The sequence below is a fragment of the Aulostomus chinensis genome, chromosome 18 (assembly GCF_037954235.1).
Source record: "Aulostomus chinensis isolate RoL2024-O1b breed Wild chromosome 18, RoL_Achi_v1.0, whole genome shotgun sequence".
In the NCBI taxonomy this organism is placed as follows: Eukaryota; Metazoa; Chordata; class Actinopteri; order Syngnathiformes; family Aulostomidae; genus Aulostomus; species Aulostomus chinensis.
In genome coordinates this window covers 11,364,446-11,390,000 of record NC_141337.1, presented here as the reverse complement: position 1 = coordinate 11,390,000, position 25,555 = coordinate 11,364,446, and the positions used below count along the sequence as shown (strand labels likewise).

Sequence of the window (25,555 nt, the reverse complement as noted above, 5' to 3'; positions counted from 1 at the left end):
ATCATAAACACACACACATTCATAATCAAGCAGTGCAGCAGTAATCGTTTGTTGTTTGGATGCTGGACAGAAACATCAGGGGCCAAAATGGTCACTCTGCCAGCTACAGGGCATCTGAGATCACACACACACACACACACACACACACACACACACACACACACACACACACTCACTCACATACAAGCACACGTGCACTCATGCACAGATTTGAGCTTGCAAGATTGGCACAAACTCACACAGCCTCAATGTCAGAGACTTTAGGACACATGGCATCATATCTAACACACACACACACACACACACACACACACACTCACACACACACACACACAGAGGCATCCAGCAAAAGGACAGTGGACACCTAAGGCTTATGTTGTATACATGCAAATATGTTAGTCTACAGCTAACGATTATTTTCATCACTGATTAAATTGACGACTATGTTCACGATGAAGATGTGAAACATGCTCATTGCCATTTTCCAGAGCTTGAATTGATGTGTTCAAATGCTTCTTTTGTTCATCCAACAACCTCACAAACATATAAATGACTAAATAAAATTTAGATGTAACAGTCTGGAGCCAGTAAGGTTTTGACTTTTGCTGATTCCAGAGAGGAAAAAAAAAGTTTAATCGATAATGAAAACTGTATGTGCACGTTTCTGCATTAAAACTGTTCCTCAAACACACCGTGGTAGCCCCATGTTGGTATTTAAAGAGAAAGCCTCTCCTAACTCCCGTACTTGAGACAATAATAATCCAACTAATACGTCCTCCAAACACATCTCTGTCACAGATGGCCACTGAGGATTAGCGAGTGTGTAATTATGTCCCATGCTGCTGTGGGCTTTAGCGCTCTCTCTTATGTATTCCATAGTTTAGCTTTGTGTGCGTCCTGCAATTTTCATGTCTTTGTTTACTTGTTGAACCGTACAAATCATGCTCATTATCGGTGAAGATAAAAATTCTTATGAGGTGATTTTATCAAATCTGATGGGTACTGCACATACTGTAACTTGACAAATGGGTTAAGAGCTTTTTGTGCTCATGAAACTGAAAGTTTCTTCACAGGAGACTACAACCTCAGGCGCCTGATGACTTCACAAGAGTGTGTTCACATTCAGTGACACTTGAATGTGTTTCTCCAGAGTAAACAAGGGACTAAGGCTGCACAATTCTTCACGATTAATCGCAAATCAGGGTATGAGCTTTTGTAGTTTTCAGATTGCAGGGAAGAGCAATATTGTTAAATACTAGTTGTGTGTCCAAAAATAACAATTAATACAATAAATAATAAAAATTTTAATTGCAATTCACATCAGATTATACAGAAAATATCTTTACTTGACACCTATAAAAATGACACCATTATGTTACAGTGAATATAGGAATAATTATGTAAAAATGTGAGTTTCTGTCTAATATTGCAAATCATGGAGCAATATGAGTCAAAAACAATTGATTTTTTTTTTCATAATCATGCAACCCTGAAAAGGACTGTCTATTGTACAAGAGGTACAGGGATAATGTATTTTTGTAGGCTCAGTTAGCATCACTGTGTTCCTAAGCTAAGCCTCTATACAGTCGTTAAGACACCACAAATTATTTTTTACTGAGTATGTTATGACAAAAAATTAAATTTTAACATGAGAAATCTTATATCAACTACAGAGCCACTGAACTTCAGCCCAGGGAACCAAACTTGAACAACTATCTTACTTCAGTGTTTTTAAGACTCATTCCTGCACCACTCTGTTCTTTTGCTGTGTGTCATGTGTTTGTTTGGAAGAAGTTAACTTTCATTCCTAATTCTTGGACAGTCGAATGCTTTGTATAAAAATTCTGCCTGGCAATTGTGTTGGAAGACAATCTCAAAGATTTTTCGTTTTTTGTGTGTGTGAGTGTGTGTGTGTGAGTGCGTGTGTGTGTGTGTGTGTGTGTATGTGTGTGAGAGTGCGTGTGTGTGTCTGGAGGCTTGGTTGAAAAATGTCTCTTTACTCTCTACTGACAAAATATTATTAGAATGAACGTTTTCTTTTTTCTTTGAGGCTTTCATCCTAACTATTATTTCAAACTTTATGGGGATAATTTGTGTTCCTTTGAGGATATTGCTGGATTGAGATTGTTTGCTGGCCAGTTCTTCCCCATGGGCCTTATTCTGCCTATGTGTGGTTTCTAATCTTCTTCCAAGCTCTGTGCCAAATCAGTAGGTCACATGGCTTTAAGTAACTGAATGTCCTTATTATGTTTGTTTCTGATTTAGAACTTTTAGAGTTGATGCCAAGAAACACTGAAACTGTTTTGGTGCTCTGTGTAGCTAAAAATGCTGAGAACCACAGGGTTTTTCCTTAATTTTTCACCCGTATTTGTGTGCGTGTGTGTATGTGTGTGTGTGAGAGAGAGAGACAGAGAGAGAGAGACAGAGATCGCCACGTGGGACTTGTCCTCCTTGGTTTCCATGGTAATGTCACACTGATTAATGTGCAGGTATGTTAACAGCGAGTTGTCTGCACTTGCAAGTCAAAGCGTTAATAAAAGCACAAGGGGAACTGGGGTAAAACGAAGACTGCTGCAAAGCATTATGGGTAGGAAGGTGATAGATGAGCTGAAAAGTTTACCTTTTTTACCCCCTCAAAAAAACTTTTCTGATTGAGTTGTTTATGTTACTAGTTGGCCTGAGTACTTTTGAACATGCTTTAGATACAGTGTATTTGTGTGCACACTCAAAAATGGATGTACCAGTGTGGCAGTACCGGTGTGTAGGTACCAACGTGGAGGTACCAGTGTGGCAGTACCAGCATGGAGGTACCAGTGTGTAGGTACCAGCATGGAGGTACCAGCGTGGAGGTACCAGTGTGGCAGTACCAGCGTGGAGGTACCAGTGTGGAGGTACTGTACCAGCATGGAGGTACCAGTGTGGAGGTACTGTACCAGCATGGAGGTACTAGTGTGGAGGTACCAGTGTGGAGGTACTGTACCAGCATGGAGGTACCAGCGTGGAGCTACCAGTGTGTAGGTACTGTACAAGCATGGAGGTACCAGTGTGGAGCTACCAGTGTGTAGGTACTGTACCAGCATGGAGGTACCAGCGTGGAGGTACCAGTGTGTAGGTACTGTACCAGCATGGAGGTACCAGGGTGGAGATACCAGTGTGTAGGTACTGTACCAGCGTGGCGATACCAGCGTGGAGGTACCAGTGTGTAGGTACTGTACCAGCATGGAGGTACCAGCATGGAGGTACCAGCGTGGAGGTACCAGTGTGTAGGTACTGTACCAGCGTGGCGATACCAGCGTGGAGGTACCAGTGTGTAGGTACTGTACCAGCATGGAGGTACCAGGGTGGAGGTACCAGTGTGTAAGTACTGTACCAGCATGGAGGTACCTGTGTGGAGGTACCAGGGTGGAGGTACAAGCGTGAAGGTACCAGTGTGGAGGTACCAGCGGGGAGGTACCAGTGTGTAGGTACCAGCATGGAGGTACCAGCTTGGAGGTACCAGTGTGTGGAGGTTCCAGGGTGGAGGTACCAGTGTGTATGTACCACCTTGGAGGTACCAGCGTGGAGGTACCTGTGTGTAGGTACCAATATGGAAGTACCAGTGTGGAGGTACCTGTAGGGAGGTACCAGTGTGGGTGGTGGGGCTTGAGCCTATCCCACCTGACAATGGGTGAGAGACGTGGTTCACCTTGGATGGGTCTCAAGTCCCTCGCAGGACCATTAGGAGCAATTAGGGGTTCAGTAACTTGCTCAAGGACACTTCAACATGATCACCTTCATTTGCTAGACGCCCACCCTACCTCTGAGCCATGCCGCCCCTCAGCTGGAATCCTGATCATATTGTATGTGTTCAGTAGTGTAATACTAACACAGGTGATGCAGCTTTAACCTCCACACAGTCTCAGTAACGTACTGTTAACATCCAACAACACTGTGTGAGCTACAAAATCAGCAGTTATGAGAGTCAGTTTTCTTGGGCTCACTCCTCCTTAGCTCTCAATAAAGAAATCTGTTTTATCTGTAGCTGTTTGTGTTGTCCTGGTATAAACAGAGTTACCACCTGGGGTTCCCTCTCCTCTAAGTGGGATTCTCTACTACCTCTCGTCCCCCTTCAAGTCAGCTACCCTCTAAATGGCTCATCCTCACTCGCAACCTTTTAGAGCAGAGATGAAGCTGTCATCGCTGGTGTCACAGACACCCCCCCCCCCAGTGTGTGACAGACGGCGCACCCCGGAAGTGATGCTAACTCTCCCAGGTTGAAAGGCTGCGGGAAACAAAAGGCTGCTAATTCACAGGAGCTCACATGTGCATATAAAAGCAGATCTCATATCCTAGTCAGTCTAATTAAATGCTGTGTTTGATGATGAAAGTTGGGTCGGGATGAAAGGGTGTTCAGAGGTGTGGTTTGTGTGAATGGATCTGAACACTGGATCTCTCCTCTACTGTTAATTACAGCGCCACAGGGAAGGATTAAGGGCCCGACACCTGTGCGCTCGGCTCGGTTTGATAGCACTGTGTGTTCGCTTCAAGTTTACTTGCGACTTTTCCTACACGTTGTGTACATCACACCCTCTATTGCTCTGGAGCCGCACCTGGGGGGGAAATACCAACTGATGCATCACCCACATAATCGACTACACATCTCATCATCCAGAATCAGAGGATCCCTTTTACCAGTGAGCCCGCCTAGTGATTCTCACATGGCAATGTGTGTGTGTACATCTTTCCACGAATGAGTTCTTTCATGTGCGTGTGTGTGTGTGCACGTGTGTGTGCACGTGTGTGTGTGTGTGTGTGTATCCATGCGCAAATTTGCATGTACGTTGAGTGGCGTGTTTGATGTCCTAATGCCTTTTGATGTTTAATTCACTAATAAGACTAGAAAGGCGTAGAATCAGAGGAGGCACACAACAAATGACAAGATATACAAGACACTTCCAAGAGAAAAGGCAGGCTATCAGTGTCACGAACACGCACGCACACGCGCGCACACACACACACATATCCAAAGCACCATCCTCTAAAGAAACCTCCTCGTGGCTGTTTTTGTTGTGCAGACTCATAATTCACAAGCCTTCAAAGTCTTCGTTGAAAGTCTCTAGTTTGTGATTTGCAGGATCAATCTATGTAGACAATTAGGCTGCAGTAGGAGGAGGAGGCGGCAGTTGGTTAAACACCGACATGCTGCTGCAGCGCTGCGGGTGAGTGATGGACGGTCAGCGTGACGTTGTCACGCCCGTCACCAGACGCTTCCTCTGGCGCATGAGAGATAATCAAGTGAATAATTAGCGTGATAATTAGCAGGTCACTGGGTGTGTTTGCCTCGGCTTCCAGCTTTTGTCGATAACGTTTTTTGTCAGTCATCTGCTGTTTTTTTTTCCTTTAATACTTCCTCACATTCAGTGTGTCTGTCATTTTGTTAATAGATGAAACAAATTTCTTGATTTTAGGGAATTCCTTAAACTTGTTGTCAAGGTCACCGCGACTGCACAAACCCTGGCTGCACTTCTGCAATTAACACCCTAACGATGACGTGTCACGCAAATGTCAAAGAGCCTTTTCTCCTGTGGCCAGTTTTGTATTTTGTTATTGGATAGGCACTTCAAAAACACAGAAGGTTTTTTTTTGGGGGGGGGGGGGGGGGGTTGTCTTTTCACTGCAGTAATATTTCTTCAGTTGTCACACATAAAGAGTCTTGATTTACACGGTCAGTGATTGACAGGTTGGATGGCGGGCCTTGCCCCCATGGGCGCTTTCAGTGTCAGAAGAATAACCGAAGAGGCTTTACAAACTTTTGGAGACAGCTGAGTTGACTGTGTCCACCTCGTGGTTTAATCCACTGGAGATATTTGGCTTTGTTGAGGTGTGTTTTAGGAAATCTTCTCCATTTGCCAGCCTCTCAGGATAGTCGCATTAATGCCATGTGCATCATTTTAACTGGTTTCACAAAGTGAAATCAGATGCAACTCATGGTCACAAACACTTGTCAATGGAGTCATGAGTGTAGCAGCCATGAACTGTGATTGGCTAGTATGTGTTCATGGGCGGGTCTTAGCGATGGGTCAATCATAGATATCCTTTCAACAAATGGCCTGTTTATTTCTAGGCTGTTCCAAGGGACCATGTTTGTAGAGTGAAAAGTCACTCTTGGCCTGGTGATTTGGTGATGCAAGCCCACCCTCCCACCCCCAAGGGAGTGCTTCACCATCGTGGCTCCGTGAGATGAGACTCGGCTGTGTTCTTCCCTCACACTTGTAGTGTTGTGCACACACTATACTTAATTTTATTGTTTTTTTTTCCATTCTCTGCTGTTTTGCTTTCTCTCCGCTGGCACTCACTCTATCACTGAATTTTCCCAAACCTATAATCACCATAGCAACTGTAAAGTTGTTCACATCGTTACCCCAAGTCCCTCATCCTGAAGCATTTAAAAACATTATGCGCATGTACGCGCGCGCGCACGCACGCACGCACGCACACACAAACACAAACACACACACACACACACACACACACACAGGTTTGCACAGTTCTCTTTGAGAACATGCTTGACTTCCATTCGTGTGGACAACCTAACCCAAACCCTAATCCTAATCCTAACTAAATGATACCTAGCCTTAATTTCAGCCTAATTTCAAGTCACACCTTAAATCTGACTAAAAACAGGAAGTCAGAAATGACATCATGCTGCGTTAGGACCAGTCTCTTGTCTCCGTGAGAACTAGAGGTCCTCGTAAGGTTGATTATTATACCAGAAATGTTCTCCCATAAGTAACACAAACAAACACTGAGTGTGTATTTTTAATTAGATTATTGGTTCATTGTTTTCTGTCTTCTTTTGAAAGAAGTAATTTCTCACGGTGATACCTGTGGGACCACTTCGCTGTTACCCGTGTATTTCTGTACAGCACATTATTAATTTCACAGACTGTTTGCAGAAACAACGAATACAAAAGATTCCTTGATGGAGTTTCACCGCATCAAATCTTTAATTGAATAAAATCACTCAGTCCCTCCAACCTGTTGGAATGTTCAAGGGAGGACTCGAACAGCAGCGCATTGTTTGCATATGGACGAGTCCATTCAACATCAAACTCTTGATTCCATGATAGAAATTGTATGACCGTTACTGCATTTAGTGATATATTTTCCATAAAACTCTGCCAATAATCAGTTGGGTCGCTTTAACAGGACACGGAAGCACTGCTAGCTGATATATGAGTTTGTTTAATCGTAATTTCAGTGAGGCCATGGGACATTTTCAGACGTTGTTAGTGATATATTTATTTATTTGTTTACCCTTTTGTATTGTAACCCAAACCATGATCTTTTCCTAACCTTAACCAAGTGGTTATTGTGCTTAAACTTAACCAGACATGAACCAACTTGTTTTCACAATTAATAATGGATTTAAAATTGAACAACATTGATGAGTTTACTTTCAAATTTTGTACATACATACCAAACAACAAGCATCGTTATATGAAAAAGTAACATTTTTCACAAATCATGTATTTGCTGCAGTGTTTCCTCAACAGTCGATGAGCAATGAATAGATTTGCTGATTGTTAATCGATCAAAAAAACAGCCAACATCAGCTGATACTGCTATTATTGTGCATCCCAAGCTTTTTCAAATAATAAAAGGAATGTCAGGCATTTTGCTTTAGGTTCTCCTTGCAGGAGTGTGCTCACTGATCGCCTGTGTCACTGGAAATTGGTAAAATTCTGCATGAAAACCGCATAAACTTTTGAAAAATATACGACTATTTCAGGATGGCACGGTGGTGCAGTGGTCAGCACTGTCGCCTCACAGCAAGAAGGTTCTGGGTTCAAGCCCCGGCTCCATCACAGGATCTTTCTGTGTGGAGTCTCCATGTTCTCCCTGTTCCTGTGTGGGTTCTCTCTGGTGCTCCAGCTTCCTCCCACAGTCCAAAGACATCAAGAGAGGACGAGACTGATTGATACTCTAAATTGACCGTAGGTGTGACTGTGAGAGTGAATGGTTGTCTGTCTCTATGTGTTGACCCTGTGATGGACTGGTGACCTGTCCAGGGTGAACCCCACCTCTCGCCTGAAAGCCACTGGGATAGGATCCAGCCCCCCGCGACCCTTAACAGGAATAAGCGGAAGAAAATGGATGGATGGATGGATGGACCACTATTTCATAATAATACGTTGATTCTGTAGGGACTTAGCGTATTGTGCTTCAGGATAACAAAGTTGTTTTGTCTAATCAAGTAACCAATCATGCCAAATCAAATAATCAAACAAGGAAAGAAGATCATAGGCAGAAAAGTGCTTCTGCTTATGAAGCATCATAATGGGAAATTAGACTTTGTAGCTGCAGCCAATTTGTATTTCGCAGATGTGAGTGAAGCTCGAGTGAAGGATCTCCTGTTAACCAATTAACCCCACGCATAAATCACTCAATCTCCTCACTCTCCCCTTCACGTCTCTCATCATTTCCAGCCGGTGATTAGATATTGTTACCTCCTGTGGCAACGTGCCAGTCGATGCTTCTGACCCGCGACTGACTCATTGTCGCTCTGCTCTCCTCCTCCTCCTCTCCTTCTGCTTGATATGGCCCTTTCTGCGCTTCGAGGAAGTCGGCAGCCGCATCATCTCGCCTCAGTGCAGTCAGCTTCCCTCCTGGTTTGGCCCCTGTTTGCTTCAGCTTGCATGACTAACCTGCATTAGACCTACAATGTTTGGGTGTCTACTGACAATTGAGTCATATGTTTGCTCTGCGGTGCAGCTTCAGCAAGTTTACGTGGACCCATCACCTGAAACTAGACTTTAGTCATGAAGGGGCTCTGTAATTCTTTCCTTACATTCCCAACCACATGAAGAAGCTGCCATGGCAACATGCTGTAAGTGAGAGTGTTTACAGGCCCCTCTAACTCCGCTGGAAGATATCAAAAATCAAAATTTTAATGTGGCAGCGTGGGATATGATGAAAGCTGCCAAGAGCGCTGCCTCTCCTTGTGTTTTCACATGAATGTTGTTGTAGATGAGAAGCAACACTGTGTTACGTTGCTCTGAGGCTTTGTTCTTCTTGAGGCTGAGACCGACTGAAAATCCAACTCCTACTGTATCAACGATGGCGGCGTGGCTCAGGAGGCTGTCTAGTAACTCAAGCCTCAGCTATTTGATTCCCACTTACCACAGAGAGCGTTTCAAGGGGTTCTTTAGCAAAATACCGAGACCCTAATTGTTCCTGATGAGTAGGTTGGCTGGCGCCTTGCATGGCCCACCGTTGTGTATGTGTGTGTGTGTGTGTGTGTGTGTGTGTGTACCATCTTTCCTTACATGGATTTTGCAGACATGCAACAATTTCGTTATTGATTTCTAGGGCTGGATTTCGCCACTGATTCTCTGAATGCATTAGTTTGCAAGTCACGATTTGATTCGATTCAATTTGAATTCATTCCCAGATTTTGAAGTTGCTTTATTGATTTTGCTGGGTTACGAAAGAAATTTGTCCACTCGCACTACAAACTGTCAAAGATGGAAATCTGTCATACAGAGATTATTAGAGTTAGTATAGACCCAACAAATTTAAATCGCTTTTATATCATCGGGTTATACACACTTGAAGTTCGACACATCGTAGAAACCAACACACGCGCACGCACACGCACACGCACACACAGATCCAGCGGCACCATCTTTCCCTCATGCGTACATGTTGGGGATAGCAACTTCACTGCTCTGTTTGTGATCAGGCAACACAAAGCGCTGTTCAACTATTTTAACAAGTTGTTGGAAGTCATCATTTACAACAGCGATGTGCAGGTGTGTGTCCTCGCATATGAACATCGTTAGGACTGATGGATGGTAACTCGACTACAAATGCTTCTCCGGTGCTGTTTGGTTGGGCTCGGACATCTTAGCTGATAGAGTTTCTTGGTGATGCCTGGTTGAATGATGTATGAGATTTGTGGTATTTCCACTCTACTCCTCCTTACCCTTGTCCAGCTCTTCGCTGTCGTCATATTTTAAAACCCAAAATGCTGTCGGACATCTGCTCCCAGAGGAGCATCAGGCCTGTTTTACTTCACGCATCTCTCACCTGGACAGAGGAAATATACATATGGAACATGTTAAAAGAACAACCCATAGAATTTTTGGATTGATAACTGATCGTTCAAATGAAGATTGATATTATTTGGAACATGGATTTATTTATTTTTTAACCCAGACCTATTCATTTCGGCCAATGCTGACATGGAAGCCCATCATCATCATCATCATCATCATTATCATCATATTTCAGGAAAGAGAAACTCTTGCTCCCTGGTCTAGCAGTAGCACAGATTTGTCACTGAGTAGCTGAGTGATCAAATGTTTGTTTCTTTCAAAATAAAATGGTGAGAGTGGTTCATTATTATGTCATCTGGAGGCGTGCAGCTACCTGTTCTCTATTACCTTGTATACAACCGCTTCCCTCAACAATGGGGGGCATGACATTTTGTTTTTCCGCTGTCACAACACTTCAGATTTCCAGTCTGGGGTCCATTAAAACATCACATTTCTGAAGATTTTCTGTTTCACTAACACATCAGTCATCAGACACCTCAGCACAGTTCTCCTGCAAACATTATGTTCTATGTCATTCGTCTCGTCCAGATTTCCTTTACAAAATCAGTGATTTTACTGAAGCGTTGTCCATCAGACTGAGCTCTAAAGGCTCCCGTCCAGCAGGTCCAGCCTCAAAGAAGCGGGCGTTAAGCTCTGTGTCACAGATGATCCCCGCTACCCCGCTGTAGCTTCGCTCCATCTGTGGGCAAGAGCAGCGATGTACGGCGTGAACAGCGGCTGCAGCGTGGTTGAGAAAAGACTGATTTGAGCAAAGTTGTTTGTCTGCGCTGGTTGTTGCTGGTATGTAGCAGTTCTTCACAACTGGGACCATGTGATTTTGTGGATCGCGTGAAGTCCAGCGATGAATATTGCAAATGTAAAAGATGTTCTGATTCCAGAACATCATGTATTGCTGGGACCACCATGGGAAATTGCAGATGAGCATTAATATCTGCGATATTAAACACACATTAATGCCTTGTGTATTTTTTAATAAACTCTGCCATATTTCCGTTTTTCCTCATCAATTCATGTGAATATTGTGAATTTGTGGTGTTGTTGCATCTTATTGCAACATGATAGCATCACACCAAGTGATATTTGTGGGTCAGAAGAGGTGAGATGCAGAGATGTCTGTGCTTTTCCAGGTGTTTGCACAAACAAAGAGCACAGGGGTGGAATAAATGCCCCCAATGCATGCAGGCGAGTGCAATTACACACATGCATACAGCACTGACACAAACATTCAAAAGCCCAGGGCACTGAATTGTTTATGCCTTCACACCCTGGCTCCTTTAGCGTCTTCCTGCAACAGGTTGCAACAGGCTTTTAATTTTAACTGTGGTTCACAAGAGTGAAGCACAAAGACAGAATGACACAGGGTAGAGAAGAAAAAAAGCTCGGTGTCCAGGGACTTTTAAGGTGAAGGAAGCAGCTGAGATAAGGCGAGGAAGGGACTAGAAGTAGATATTATCTTCCGCTGTCTGTTGTTCATTCAGCGAGGCTCTTTAAAAGATAAATTCAGCGTTCCCACAATTGAAAAGAAAAGAATGACCATCCGTGCTGTAAGGAGGCGAAAATGGGTTGCAGACGGAGGAAGACCCAGGAGACAACTCAGGACACATGGGGCATGACCGCGAAGCCATCTGTTTTTTTTTGTTTTTTCAGGCTGTTCCTCCAAGAAAGGGACATAAATAGCGAGCGTTCTAAAAGGGGAACATGCTAATTTGAATTTTCCAGGATCCTCACACCACTGACTAATTTCCCTGCCAATGTCATCCTAAAACCACTCAATAACCTCCTGCTTTTTCCATTTAACGTAGAATTCCACTCTCGGTGTTGTCATGTTGTTTCTTTGATTTGTATTTATGTAAAAAAGAAAAAAACAAAGAGCTTTTTCTTTTTCTTTTTCTTTTTTTTTACTGATGTGAGCCCACTTAGTCAGTCAGTGGCCTGTATAATTACACATGCAACCACTCTGACACATTTCATCGTGACGATGAGGCAACGCTGGTGGGTTTCTCCGCTCTCATTTACAGGGCTTTAATTACAGCTTGTTGTGTTGGGTTAGTATAAATTAGCTAAATTCACCTATCACAATACTGACAGGAAAATACATTTTTTGGAGTTGATATATTCCACTGCAAATGTTCCATTCACGTCTATGTATGTGTCGGGGAAAACTGTGTCATTTTTGAATAATTTCATCCAGTTTCTCTTGGAAACCTATCAGAGCATAAATCCCCATGTTTCTCGCACGGGTGATTTTTTAATTTTATTTCTTTATTTATTTATTTCACCTCAGCCTCAGTGCCAGATGCTCTGGCTAAAATAAACTGTTGCTCAATTATGTGGCTCCTGGCACCACAAACAACTGTATTTGGGTGTTTTGTTTTGTTTTTATTATTATTATTTTAATTTTATTCCTTGATAATATTTTAGGATTGAAACGGATAAGATGCTGGGATGCTTTCCAGGATGACAAGATGGAGCGAACTGACACCAAGCACGAAAAACATGTGAACTTTACACATTCCCACACACTGATAGCAGTCTGACATTTCCTTTCCATCTGGATATTTCTTTCTATCTTTCCCTTGTTTTTTCCCGATATTTCTTGTTATTAGTCTCGTCCAAAGATGATGTGATGGGTCCGCCTAGGATTATCATACAGCTAAATAAACAGAACTGATTATTATTATGATGTTTAGGGATGAGCAGATGTTAAAATATTGTCTTTTCCGCTTATTATTCTGTCCCATTTAAAACTAAAATATCCGTCTTCTTACATGATGCCTTCTTAGTGTTTATCCTGAGAGCTCTGTCTCTCCACTTTGGGATAAATCTTCACTTCAATCTGCAATGATCGATCATTTTATAATAAAAATCTCTTGTGACAGTGAGTTATAGCAGAGGTTTTGGTTCAGACTGAAATCTCACTATGTCTAGAAGGAGTAAAACGAAATGTATGGTCCTGGTAGGATGGATCATAACAAAGGCAAACAGAAAATCTTAATCGCAACAAAACTGCGTCAGAGTGTAAATTTAGAAAAATGTTAGCATGCTAAACTCTACTGCATTTAGCTACAAACATCACCAAACTTAATTCAAACTAATAAAGCTACTAGTGAAGTTGCAAGTCTGTGAAATCATTCTCGAAAAAATACTGGTTCAAAAATGCAGGAACGAGTGAGTTTTTTCGAGTATACCACAAAAAAAAAAAAAGTTTAGCGAAGCATAGCAGTACTCTGCTTGTTCCCGGTTTAGCAGTCCCGCTACTTTAGATGAACATTATTTGATCATGTTTTATAAAGGGCTGGTATTTACACTTGTTGAACAAATTATATCTCTGTATCAAGAATGTTTATCCTGCTGGTACTGCATCGGTATTTGGTATTACAGTTAGTTTGTTTTAGCTCTAATCCAAGCGTTTAGAGATTATTGAGCATACAGCAGGAAATCAAAGACATGGTTTATCCCGGGCAATGCACTTGAGTTTGTAAATGGACATTTTTTTGAGGAACTTTTACTGTTGTTTTGTTGCTGTTGTTAGCCGACGTCAGCCTCATGCTAAATATACATGACCGGCTCTTTCTGCATTCTGGAGTCAGGAAGGAGTGGTGCGGGAGGGAAAAACATCTTTATGGATCTCAAGACACATTTTTACTTGAATGTGTTTTGGATGAAAAACCCACTTTAAATGTGCCGAAACCATCAATTATACTATTATATCTCACAATGTCTTTTTGTTTCCCAGGATCCCAGAAGCAAGCACAAGTTTAAGATTCACTCGTATGGCAGTCCCACCTTCTGTGACCACTGTGGTTCTCTTCTGTACGGCCTCATCCACCAGGGGATGAAATGTGACAGTGAGTATAAGAGTGTGTGTGTGTGTGTGTGTGTGTGTGTGTGTGTGTGTGTGTGTGTGTGTGTGCGCGCGTGTGTGTGTGTCTGTATGTGTGTGTGTGTGTGTGCGCGTGTGTGTGTGTGTCTGCATGTGTGTGTGTGTGTGTGCGCGTGTGTGTGTGTGTCTGTCTGTCTGTATGTGTGTGTGTGTGTGTGCGCGTGTGTGTGTGTCTGCATGTGTGTGTGTGTGCACACACCTGTGTTGAATGTATTGTGCTGGTTTCCGTCCTGGAGCAGCCAACCTTAATGAGAACAGATGGGAATAGACTGGTACGGTGCTAAACTCAGCCACATCTGCAGCCCAGGCAGAATTCCCTGTCCCGCCCTGCTGGGTCCTCCCGGCTCCTTCCACCCACACTCTTCCCACCCTTCCCAGGACCCATCCTCTCCTCATTTTAACTCCTCTCGTCAACCCACATCTCTGCTTTCATCCTTCCTTCATTCTTCATTCACACATCTTCCCCCCTTTCCCTTTTTACCCTCTTCAAATGTCTTCTCCCCCTCATGTTTCCATTTCATCCATCACCCTCCCTCCTTTTCTCCTCCTCATACTCCATCTATCCATCTGTGGGTCTCTGGTGGTGGTCTCTTCACAGATGGCAACGGGAGAGCACACAGACAAATTGATATGGGGAGACCATAGCCATTACGAGTTTCCTCCTCACCCCTCGTCTGTCCTTGTCTCCTCCCAGGGTGTCATCCTGACAAGTCTGCCAATAGGAGGAAGGAAGACAGAGAGAGGGAGCAGTAGAGATGGTTGGGTGGATGAGTGGAAGAAGGCAAAAAGAGGATGGAGGAAGACAGAAAGGGAGTCAAGGTTGGGGAGAAGGCTCGAGGGTAGTAAAAGATGGAGGGAGGGAGGAGAGGAGATCTCTGTAACCTCTGGTTTCTCTTTTGGTAGATTATGATGTGTGTGTTAGAGCACATGAAATAAAAATGTAACATCTTTTAGATTATTTCACAACATCTTCTCCTTTTGCACTGAACTGACAGAAGTCTAGCAAAACTCATTTTCAACATTACCCGCTGGGACACTGGCGGTTTCCCGACCGCTGGATGGCAGTTTCAACTGCATACCAGCTCTGAGTTAATGTGGTGATTAATTATTGATGTTTAAGTGCTATGCAGCACCTTTGAGAAAAGCAGCGGCCAGTGCGATTGCAGCTCTAAAATAGACATTTGTCTTATGCGTCATAAAACAAATCATTAGCCATGTTGGGTCTGCAGCTTAAATCCCATTTGGTGAAAAGCATGTCGCACATTTTTTACAGAGCGTTCGGTAATTACCAAAATCATTTTTTTGTTGTAGTTAAAATCAGAATCCTGAATGGATATTAGTTTTTATCCAAAGTTCCCACTTTTTCACTCATTTCTTTAGCTGCTTTTGCCCTCACATTCAAATATTTCATGTATCAAGTCATCTTTGGCTCAGAATCACACCTCTGTCCAACTTGCTGGCAAATGGAAGTATTTTTAATTTAAAATGAGAGTAAAAACCTCACTTCGTCCGAACTTAATCTCAAAGTTTGTTTAATCTTTCATAAAACACCTTTCTAATGGCAAGTCCTCTGTGTAAGTTAGTAAATTCATCTTTACTTGAATAGCACTTTTAAAAGGGTGCTTCACAGACTTAAAAGAGCAAAATGAATTACGATTAAAAAGGTAAGGTATGTACTGGCACCTGGAGCAACAGACAATAACGGACGAAAGCAGGAGTCTAGGAGGAATTATCCTTCCTCGTTTTCCTAATCAGTTTTTGGTCTCAGTTTCTAGTTTCATCAGCATGTTAATTTTGTAAATTGTCATCTATTTAGAATACAATCTTGGTCGTCGAAATTTGACTTGTCAACGAACAAAATTCCGCCCTTGAGGCTTCTAACTAAGAATCCACAAACAAATAGGGGATGTCACAGTTGCAAGAGCCACTTCTTAGACCGTCGGTATATTGGAATCAATAAAAGACAGATTTTTGCTTCAGTACATTGTAAGACGTCCAGCTGAAAGCTTGTTGGTATTTGTTCCCCCTCCTCTGTCTGATGTCATAACTTGCCTTGTCTTCATACCGTAATTCACTGCAGCCCTCTAACATTGTATCTTCCTCTCTGTTTTGCATCTCCGTCCAGCCTGCGACATGAACGTACACAAGCAATGTGTGGTCAACGTTCCAAGCTTGTGTGGGACGGATCACACGGAACGTCGTGGTCGCCTCTTCCTCAAGATCGAGGTCAGCGGGGACAGGCTACACGTCACAGGTTGGTCCTCACCTCAGAGTGCGTCACTGTGGCTGCGAGCTGTACTTACAGCTGCTCAGAATGCTGCGACCAAGTGGCTCCCCTGATGAGACTGTGAATAGCTCATTTCGAAGCTATTTCAGGAAATCTCTGGTTTTAGTACTTTGGGCTTGACATAGACATGTGGTATTCGGGGAAAAAAACGTGTTTATTCTGCCTTTAGCCACTCAATCGCGAAGGGACGCTGAACTCATCACCTGCATTCTGCTTTAAGACAAGGTAGAAACAAGTTAGACTATCTGGCAATCTGGAGGTTGTTGTGGTTTACACACGAGTGAGCAGATTGCGAGGAATCAAATGATGTTTTATGACTAAAATACATGGATGAAGTGTCATGGTAAATGACATCATATCATTGTGAAGTGATTTTAACTTTCCAAGTAATTATCATCTCGGTCTGGCTCACCACAACCTCAAAGGGGAAAAGAATGATAAAACGCAGCTTAAAGGCTCCCGCACATGTGATGTGCAACATGGTATCCTGCGCCTCGAATATTCATCGCATCTCTGTTACACGGCGCAAGCACAAGCTTCACGTTCTGCCGGCATTTCAGCAGGTCCCTGATGCAGTCGAACCTCAGGGCGAGAATAAAAAGTAAAAAAGGAACGTCAAAGAGAGGATGAGATGGATGAATGTGAGGCTGTTTTGGCTGCTGAGCTCAAAGCCAAGAATCCCTTCACACATCTGCCAAAGAGCACATTTGTCATGGATGAGTTCAAGAGGAAGTGCTGCGATGAAGACACGCTGACAGTAGCCCTTCCTCATTTCTGGGGACACTTTGACTGTGAGAGGTATTTCATAAAGTAACAGCCAGTACAAATACCCTGAAGAGCTCACGCTTGCCTTTAGAAGCTACAGTCTTATCGCAGGTACTGTATGTTCCAATGCCTGGACAACCTCAGCGGACCCTTTACCAGGGTCATCTTGTTTGGGCACCAAGAATGATAGCAGCATCTCTGGAATCTGGATCTACTGCAGTCAAGATCTGGCTTTCACTTGATGTGAAGACTGGCAGATGGACTATGAGTCATATGACTGGTCTAAGCTGGACCCGGACAGTGAGGAGTGCAAGACCCCGGTAAAAGAGGACTTCGCCTGGGAAGGAGACTTTCAGCACGTGGGTAAAGCCTTTAACCAAGTCAAGATCTGCAAGTGAGAGGGGACTGGGTCAGTCTGAGGGAAACACTCGCCAACATTCAAACTGAGAGAATGCCTTTGAATGGCCCAATTTAAAGACGAGTCTCTGCGCAGCTGGTTTTGTTCAGTAACCTGCGACATACTGTAAAGCAGTTTCCGTCACGCAAACAAACAAAGAAGTGAACAATAAAGGAAGTTTGTCGTGAAAACTATTTTTTTATAAGAGGGAAACCTCACAGATATCCGACATCTCCTTGATGTATCCTCAAATATCACCAGACTGAAACATATAAATGAAACAAAGTTCTAAATCGTGATCATGTTCCAGCACAAGATTGTACATATTGGGTTTTTTTTTAACATTGTAAACTCATATTGTCTTTTTGTATCATTAAAATTTAATTAAGTCTGTACCAGGAAAATTTCCACCCATCCATCCATCCATCCATCCATTTTCTTCCGCTTATTCCTGTTAAGGGTCGCGGGGGGCTGGATCCTATCCCAGTGGCTTTCAGGCGAGAGGTGGGGTTCACCCTGGACAGATCTCCAGTCCATCACAGGACCAACACATAGAGACAGACAACCATTCACACTCACAGTCACACCTACAGTCAGTTTAGAGTATCAATCAGCCTCATCCCCTCTTGATGTCTTTGGACTGTGGGAGGAAGCTGGAGTACCAGAGAGAACCCACACAGGAACAGGGAGAACATGGAGACTCCACACAGAAAGATCCTGTGCTGGAGCCGGGACTCGAACCCAGAACCTTCTTGCTGTGAGGCAACAGTGCTGACCACTGCACCACCGTTTCAATTCCAATTTCATACAAGAATAATATTCTTGTAATTTTGTAAATCAAACAGGGCACACAAATGTCAGCAAGAACAGCAAATCTATCCACTTTCCACACATCTGTACAATATGATTGTGCAGCACGACTGGGAGTTAAGTAAGATAACAAAATGGGATTTAAAAAAAACCAGGCAGTTAAATTTGAGATCAACAAGTTGAAGTTAAACCCTGCCCAAGTCTAAAACTATGTCGTAACATTTGCGTCAGCATAATAATTACGCTCCCACTACCATTATGACCTATGTGTTACACATGTGTGCATTTCCAGCACCTCCAAATTAACCTGTCAGTCAAGAGGCAGCACCTGGATGGAGGAACTGTACAGTGTTGAAACCTTTGGCAGGGAGAAAAATGACTGCTGGGTCACTTCTCTAACCTCTGTCACAAACGCACGCAGAGAAACGTGGCGAGACATGACGGTGAGGGAATTTGAGCGCTGAGGCAAATAAAGTGTTTCTCACTCTGTGGCTGATGTGATTGACCTGGAAATATATTGCTTTCATGAAAATGTTTGTTAAAACTCTTCCAGACGGACAGAAATAGAGTGGGAGAGAAATTCTCAGTGGTCTTACACCGTTTGTTCGCTCTGCTAGCATTGCTTTTCACTTTATTAACTTCAGGTCTTCTTTTTTTTATTTTATTTTTTTATTGGCACTACTGTACACCACCTCCAGTCCTTCAGACTGAATGTCTCCTGAGCAGGATCTGTTCTGCTGCTCCACTCTGACATGCTCCATTTTTTGGTTTGTTTGTTTTTCCTTCTCTCTGAATTTTACTGTGTTCGTCAACCACCTTCAGCGAGAATATAATAACACGGTTGCCTCTGCCTCTTCAGATTAGACTGAATGGACACAAGTGAAACTGAACCACCCCCCCCCCCTCCTCCTTTTCTGTTTGTCCTTGATTTTTTTTTTTTTGTTCTGCATTCATGAGGATGTAGTGCTGCAGGGAGGACATATTTGTAGGTCAACCTAGATGTTAGCATCACTATGAGTTCCCTCAACCAAAGTGGAGTAAGACAGAAAATAAGCTCAGTGGCAAAAAAAAAAAAAAAAAAAACTTTTTGAGACATTTATTCAACAAGATCATCTTGACAAATTGATACTGCTTTCATGATTTTTTTGAAGCATGAATGCAACTGCTATAAGTACAAAAGCTAAGGTTATGCTATCAATTGGGACTACAATATCACCCCGACTGGCCTGTTTCTACTCCGTATTCAGAGTGATGATGATCCCTGTAGTCATATTTAGCCACATGTTAGCAACCAACATTTTAAGACATAGAACTTTCAGAGTTCTTTTTATGCCATTAAGCAAACCCTTATTTCAAGCATTAAAACAAAACAACCTTGAATTTCGAAGTCACTAACTGTTACTTTTCTTGTATTGTCATATATTTATATGTCAATTCTTTACAAGTTATAATTTAGCTATTGATAATTTTCTCTAGGTACAAACCCATGACCACAGCATGGGAGGCAAACATTCTAGCAAGCTCGGTTTATTGACCCGTCACAGTCACTTTCAACCCCCTAAACATCGCCCCTATCTGGGTCAGAGCACCTACAGTATGGAACTCGTGTTGTGTAGACAAGCTTCGTCTCGCATTCGACTCAAAATTCGTAACCATGACAGGGCAGGCAAACCTCCTAGCAAGGAGGCTAATCGCATGGGCGCTAACATTTGTTGCTCATTTGTCTTTTAAGGCTGTCAGAGTGTCGATTTTCTCTCTCTATTGTACTGAGCCCACTCGCTACTTAGTTTGACAGCAGTATTGACTACACTAATGGTTGTGAATTTTAACAATAAAAAGCTAAAAGGAAAAAGTTGCGCAAAGACTAGCGTTATTACCAGCAAAAGTTTTACACATGGTCCTTTTATCCATGGTTAACCAAGGTTAACTGTCTAACACACTTGTTTATTTTACTGTTTCCCTACTGTAAAAAATAAGTGTTTGCAATACAAACAAGGATAGTTCCAAGGATCCAGGAGAAAATGAAAAGGACAGAAACATAAAAGTGAAGGACCAAGTGGGACAGAACAAGGGGGACGATGCTGCTGCTGACTGACAGCTTTGCGAGGAAGATAGAGAAAAGGTGAAGATCAATAAAGAGAACAATACGGGAGGGAGGGAAGGCAGAGGAAGTGTGTTTTTGATGATCCCTCTCTAACGGCAGCGGTCTGAACAGTGAAGGCTGAGCTTGTTCTTCGTCTCCCCTCTGGCTCCAGCAGACAAGTGGCGGGCCTTTGTGGTTCACCGCACCGATGTGAGCTTGATTAAATCTTTCCAGCCAAGAAAACAGACGTGTCTCTTAGGCGCTCCTTCATCAATTTCCTTTTACTTCATCCCTCCTTCCAGTATTGATATTTTCTGTTCTCCTAGCTGTTCCTTTGAGAGCCTCGCATGTCTTTCCTCTCTCACTTCTCCTCCTGTCCCTTCAATCACGTCGTCACTCTTTTTCTTCCTCAGTGAGACATCCACGCTCCCTTTTTCTTTCATCCTCTCTTTTTCCACCTGCTGAAACTGTCGTTCCGTCGAGTGACTGGTCCTTTCCCTTATGCCTCATCCTGTTTTCTCCTCATCTTCCACATCTTTCTCTCTCTCTCTCTCTCTCTCTCTCTCTCTCTCCCTCTCCCTCTCTCTCTCTATCCCTCTCTGGCTGCTCTTCTTCTACCTTGTTTTTGCTTTTAGCTCGTCCTCCTTCATCTTTCCTTTACCTCTTCCCCTGATCGCAGTCTCTCACTGAAGTGACATAAATGACCAGTGGGCATTAGCAGATGTTTTATTCTGGGGTTTCAAAGAAAAGACAAACATGCAAACGTCCCACCGTGACCTGCCTAGACACATGCACACTGACTGACAGACAGACAGACAGACAGACAGACAGACACACACACACACACACACACACACACACACACACACACACACAGGGCATCTGAGGATCAGGGCAAAATAAGCACACAGCAGTTTACTCAGGGTGAGATTTCCTATTGCTGACATCTTCCCCTCAGGTTTAAAACACAGTTGAGGGGGAATACATTTTTCCCTCTGCCATCAGGCCTGTAGTATTAACATATCCTTAATATCTTGTGTATTTTATGTATATGATGCATCAGTTAATATTCCACTTCCTCTAAATGACCAGAAACTCCAGCTAACAAAGTCTGATTTGGTTCCGTCTGTGTTCACCTCGTCGGCACCAACACAGCAGGAATCCATCCGGCTCCTGTTTGGCCTTCCAGCTTTCCCTCAGATTATCGGGCATTCTTTGGTTGCACATGGCATTGTTATGCAACAGCACATTCCAATTTCAAAGCCTTTGCGTGAGATTATACTGTCGGCCCGCCGCCGCCGCCCCGCACGCACCCACCCACCCTGGGATCCTAATGATATGTCATATTTAGCTGTGGCATATTTTTATGAAGCAGTTGTGATATACAAGATAATATTGGATTAGATGTTTTGAGTCCCAACTGCCTTTTCTGTCTAAGAGAAATATAGGAAAAAGAGAGAATAATTGGTTGTAATTTTTCTGGGGGAATAATGAAAGCATGGAATAACACTTAAAACATTTGAGGAACTGTGAAATATAAGACAATGAACAATCACGTGATGTGTTCTTAAAATAATAACCAAATTCCCAGCTGTGAATAAATGTTGCTATAGTGGATGTTAAAGCAATACTTCACCCAAAAGGTGTATTTTGCTTTTCGGTACTCAAAAACTGGTGCCTTGAGCTCATGAGGGTGTTTTCTTTTCACTCTAGAATGCAGAAAGAGCCAGCCACATGTATTTAGCTTGAAGTTGATGGCATCCCTTAGCTACCAGCCACTAACAACAGCAAACATAGGGTTACAAACACGCAAGGGCATCATCCGGTGTAATCCACATCTTCTTCATCCAGCCGTATTCTCTTAAACCAACACACACTTTGATTTGAGCTAAAAACAAAACTCTAAATCTTCCGGTTCAACGCTACCGTGTACAGATAAGTCTGCTTCCTCGTGTAAAATTGTGACCACCAAAATGTATAAAAATAAGGATGCCCAGACAAGTTAGTCACTTTTTATGTCTGAGTTTTTCTTGTAAACTTTTTGCCCATACAGTATGTAGTTAACCAGACAATAATCTTTTCTGAATCGCTTGTGATAAGTTTACTTGGGTGTTTTTTCTTCAGTTCCTTGTAGTTTTCAGGCATCTCAAGTGCTGTAGACATTTCTATCAGGAGATTTTGTTTACAGGTAAATGAATCTACTTTGTTTGTCTTTATGATGTCACTTTTACCCCCAAACAAGTGATATAAACTACAAAGGCAACACAAGACTGACTCTCTAATCTTATTGGTAACTGCCACATAAGGAGCGAGGAGAGGGGAGGATACAAAAGGCAAGCAGCTCTTGTTGTATCTAAGCAACAACAGACAGTAGAGATGGTCCTTGATCACCGCTGATGATAATGTTTCAGTGCGTGTGTGTGCGCGCGCACGTGCATGTCTGTGTGAGTGAGAGACTTTTCACGGCTACGAATACATTTACCGTACACGTGTTAATTTCACACACACACACACACACACACACTTGTGTGTCGTACAGTTTGTACTATATATTGATTTGCATTTGTTTATGTGTGTTTGCTTAATTTGTATGTTTACAGTCTTGTTGAAGTTCCTTTGGTGTTTGATCCCAGCGTTGCCATGGAGGTGACTGATTACCGTAATGCTGCCACAGCCAGCAGAGGGGAGGAATTAGATGAGAACGTGGGATGCTGAGATTTTCCTTCTGCTCCTTGCACTTCATTGTGTGTATGCCTGTGTGAGTGTGCGACTTTTTGTAGCAATATCTGTGTGTTGGAGATATAGTGTTGGGGGGGGGCGCAAGAGAGAGAGAGAGAGAGATACGGGGTTTGCTGTAGTCGCTAATTTTTTGAACTATGAGGCTGAAGCTCAGTCATGAACAAGGTAAAAGCCTCTGACTCTGCCCCTTTTTGAGTCAGACGCACAACTCTGAACAAGAGCTGCACTGCCCTCTACTGCATGGAGCTGGAAGACCAGGAAAAAATGGGGAGTTGATAAGAAAAACATAGATTTATATAGATTTAGCTTGTTGTCTTTCAGGTGTTTATTCAAGTTTCGGATGTAAAGCAACACATTTTAAATGCTTATACCTTATCTAATTTTTCCCCATCTCTTTGGCTTCTTCTGTCTTCTCTATAAATGGTAAATGAATATAGATTTATTCCCTCCTTTTAGAGAGAAGTTATCTATTCGTTGAACTCCCACAGACACACACTCACAAAGATAATCCATAGCAGTGTTGATTTAGCATCAAGTCTTTAAAAGCATGTTGCATTCTAATCTAATTGTCACACTTTGCCACTGACAGTAAGTCAATTCTATAATAACTCTGACTTAGTATAGCCTTTCAAATGTTTGCAAATGCTTTCTATTCAGCTCCTCATGTTTCAGACAGAAAACGAATCGCCACTAAAGGCGCTCGGTGTCTTTGTGTGAAAGTTCACACTCTAAAACGCTTGGTTCCACAGCCCTTTTCTCTCCTTCTGTCTGATTACATTTAAATATGCAGACTTGGCAGGTCAAAGGCTAATAAATGCACTTTTATGGGGTCAGTGGGATCCTGTTCCGACAGCTTCAGCTTATTTCTTGCTGCTCTACTCTTTCTTTTTCTTTGTCTTTCTTTTTCCTTCTTTCTTTGTCTTTCTTTCTTTGTCTATTTTTCTTTCTGTCTGTCTTTCCTTCTTGTTGCAGTACTGATGAATGATTTCTGATTTTTCGTCATGAATCGATTGCCTCACACTGTAACTGCCCTGTAATTGACATTTGTTGCTGTGTTCCGTTAATGTTGCTAAAGTGGGGTGGCGTTGGAGTGGTCCATTGGCCAATTATTGTAGATTTTGTCGCCATGGTGAAGGTGGCATACTCACGCCACCCCATCCCCCTATTCTTGTTGCTATGTAACAGCACTCTTTTTTTTCCATTTGTCAGTTATCACACAGGGAGACGTTGCACCTCCCTTATATTATCTGCTCACCTATTGCCTAATCAAATGAGACTGCAGTTTACTCCTTCCACTGAGGACAGTTGAATTTGCCATATTTACTTAAAACAGACTGATTTTAAGACTAATAACTCTTCCCTGTGTGTCTGGGTTTCCGCGAGTTTACGTGTGCCCCAACACCCACCAGCGTTATCATGGTGTTGGTTCTGTTTCACACCGTCAACTTCAAGTGAATTTTGACATGTGCTTTGCCTCCCAGCACCTGTTCTCAGCGTATGTGCTGCCTGATGTGATGAGCCACATTATCCACCCGTCCGTCTGCTGGGATTTTTGTTACCATACAGTCGATGTTCCCTACTTTTTCCATAAAAAAGCACATTTGCAGTTTTGTGTGTTCCACAAAAATAAACAGAAATTTGCACATCATTTTACCTCTGAGTGGGTTTTGTCTTGATTTCTCTATCTGAGAGGTTACTTGAGTTTAAATAGCAGTACCAAAGAATACAGTTTTTGTTATTTACACAAATGTGTTTGTGCAAAAATACATTTATTTTAAATAAAAAATACAATCTCAAGTGTTGCGTGTTGTCCAAATACAAGTAGTTGTCTAATAACTTCCAAATATCACATGTAAAGTATAGGTTTAAAAATAAGTATGTTATAGGTTTAAAACACTTTTATGACATTGATTCAAAAAAGTAACCCTTGAGCCTTGTTGTTAAATTCCAAACAAAAAAACATGGTAAGTGATTCAAAGTGAAAATTCTAACAGCAGTACTAACAGGATTCAAAATCTAACCCTGGATAAACAAATGCAAATGTTGTAATATGTTTAGTAGAAGTGAGACTAATAATGAAAAAAATGGGGAGGATTTTTAAAGACATGCAATGGATGTCACACTCCTCCGCCTCTGCCCTTTTAACCCCTGAGTCAGCATAGAGTCCTACTGAACACTCGAACACACACACTCCTGCTGCATGTAATCAACGTCGCCCTTCCTTCCTCTAGTGGGTGAAGCCAGGAACCTGATTCCTATGGACCCAAATGGTTTATCAGACCCATATGTCAAACTCAAGCTCATCCCAGACCCAAAGAACGAGACCAAACAGAAGACCAGGACCATCCGTTCATCTCTCAACCCATGCTGGAACGAGTCCTTCACCTTGTGAGTCAACACACGTACAGTAATGTAGTTGACGCCAAGATGTATATCAGACAGAAAATTATAGAAAAGGGAATTTTTGCATTCTGTATCATCACATTCTTTT

At 42.6% G+C, this 25,555-nt stretch overlaps 1 protein-coding gene and 1 pseudogene across 2 annotated transcripts in view; both read left to right on the top strand.

Annotated features, from left to right (window-relative positions):
* Positions 1-25,555, top strand: part of prkcab (protein kinase C, alpha, b) — a 100,101-nt gene that overhangs the window by 54,895 nt on the left and 19,651 nt on the right. For both annotated transcript variants that reach the window (XM_086184116.1, XM_086184117.1), the window contains exons 4-6: positions 13,837-13,948; positions 16,109-16,237; positions 25,296-25,452. In XM_086184116.1, the coding sequence (XP_086040242.1) occupies positions 13,837-13,948; positions 16,109-16,237; positions 25,296-25,452 (398 nt within the window). The remainder of the gene's footprint in view (positions 1-13,836; positions 13,949-16,108; positions 16,238-25,295; positions 25,453-25,555) is intronic.
* LOC147245144 (elongation factor 1-gamma pseudogene) lies at positions 16,750-17,433 on the top strand (annotated as a pseudogene).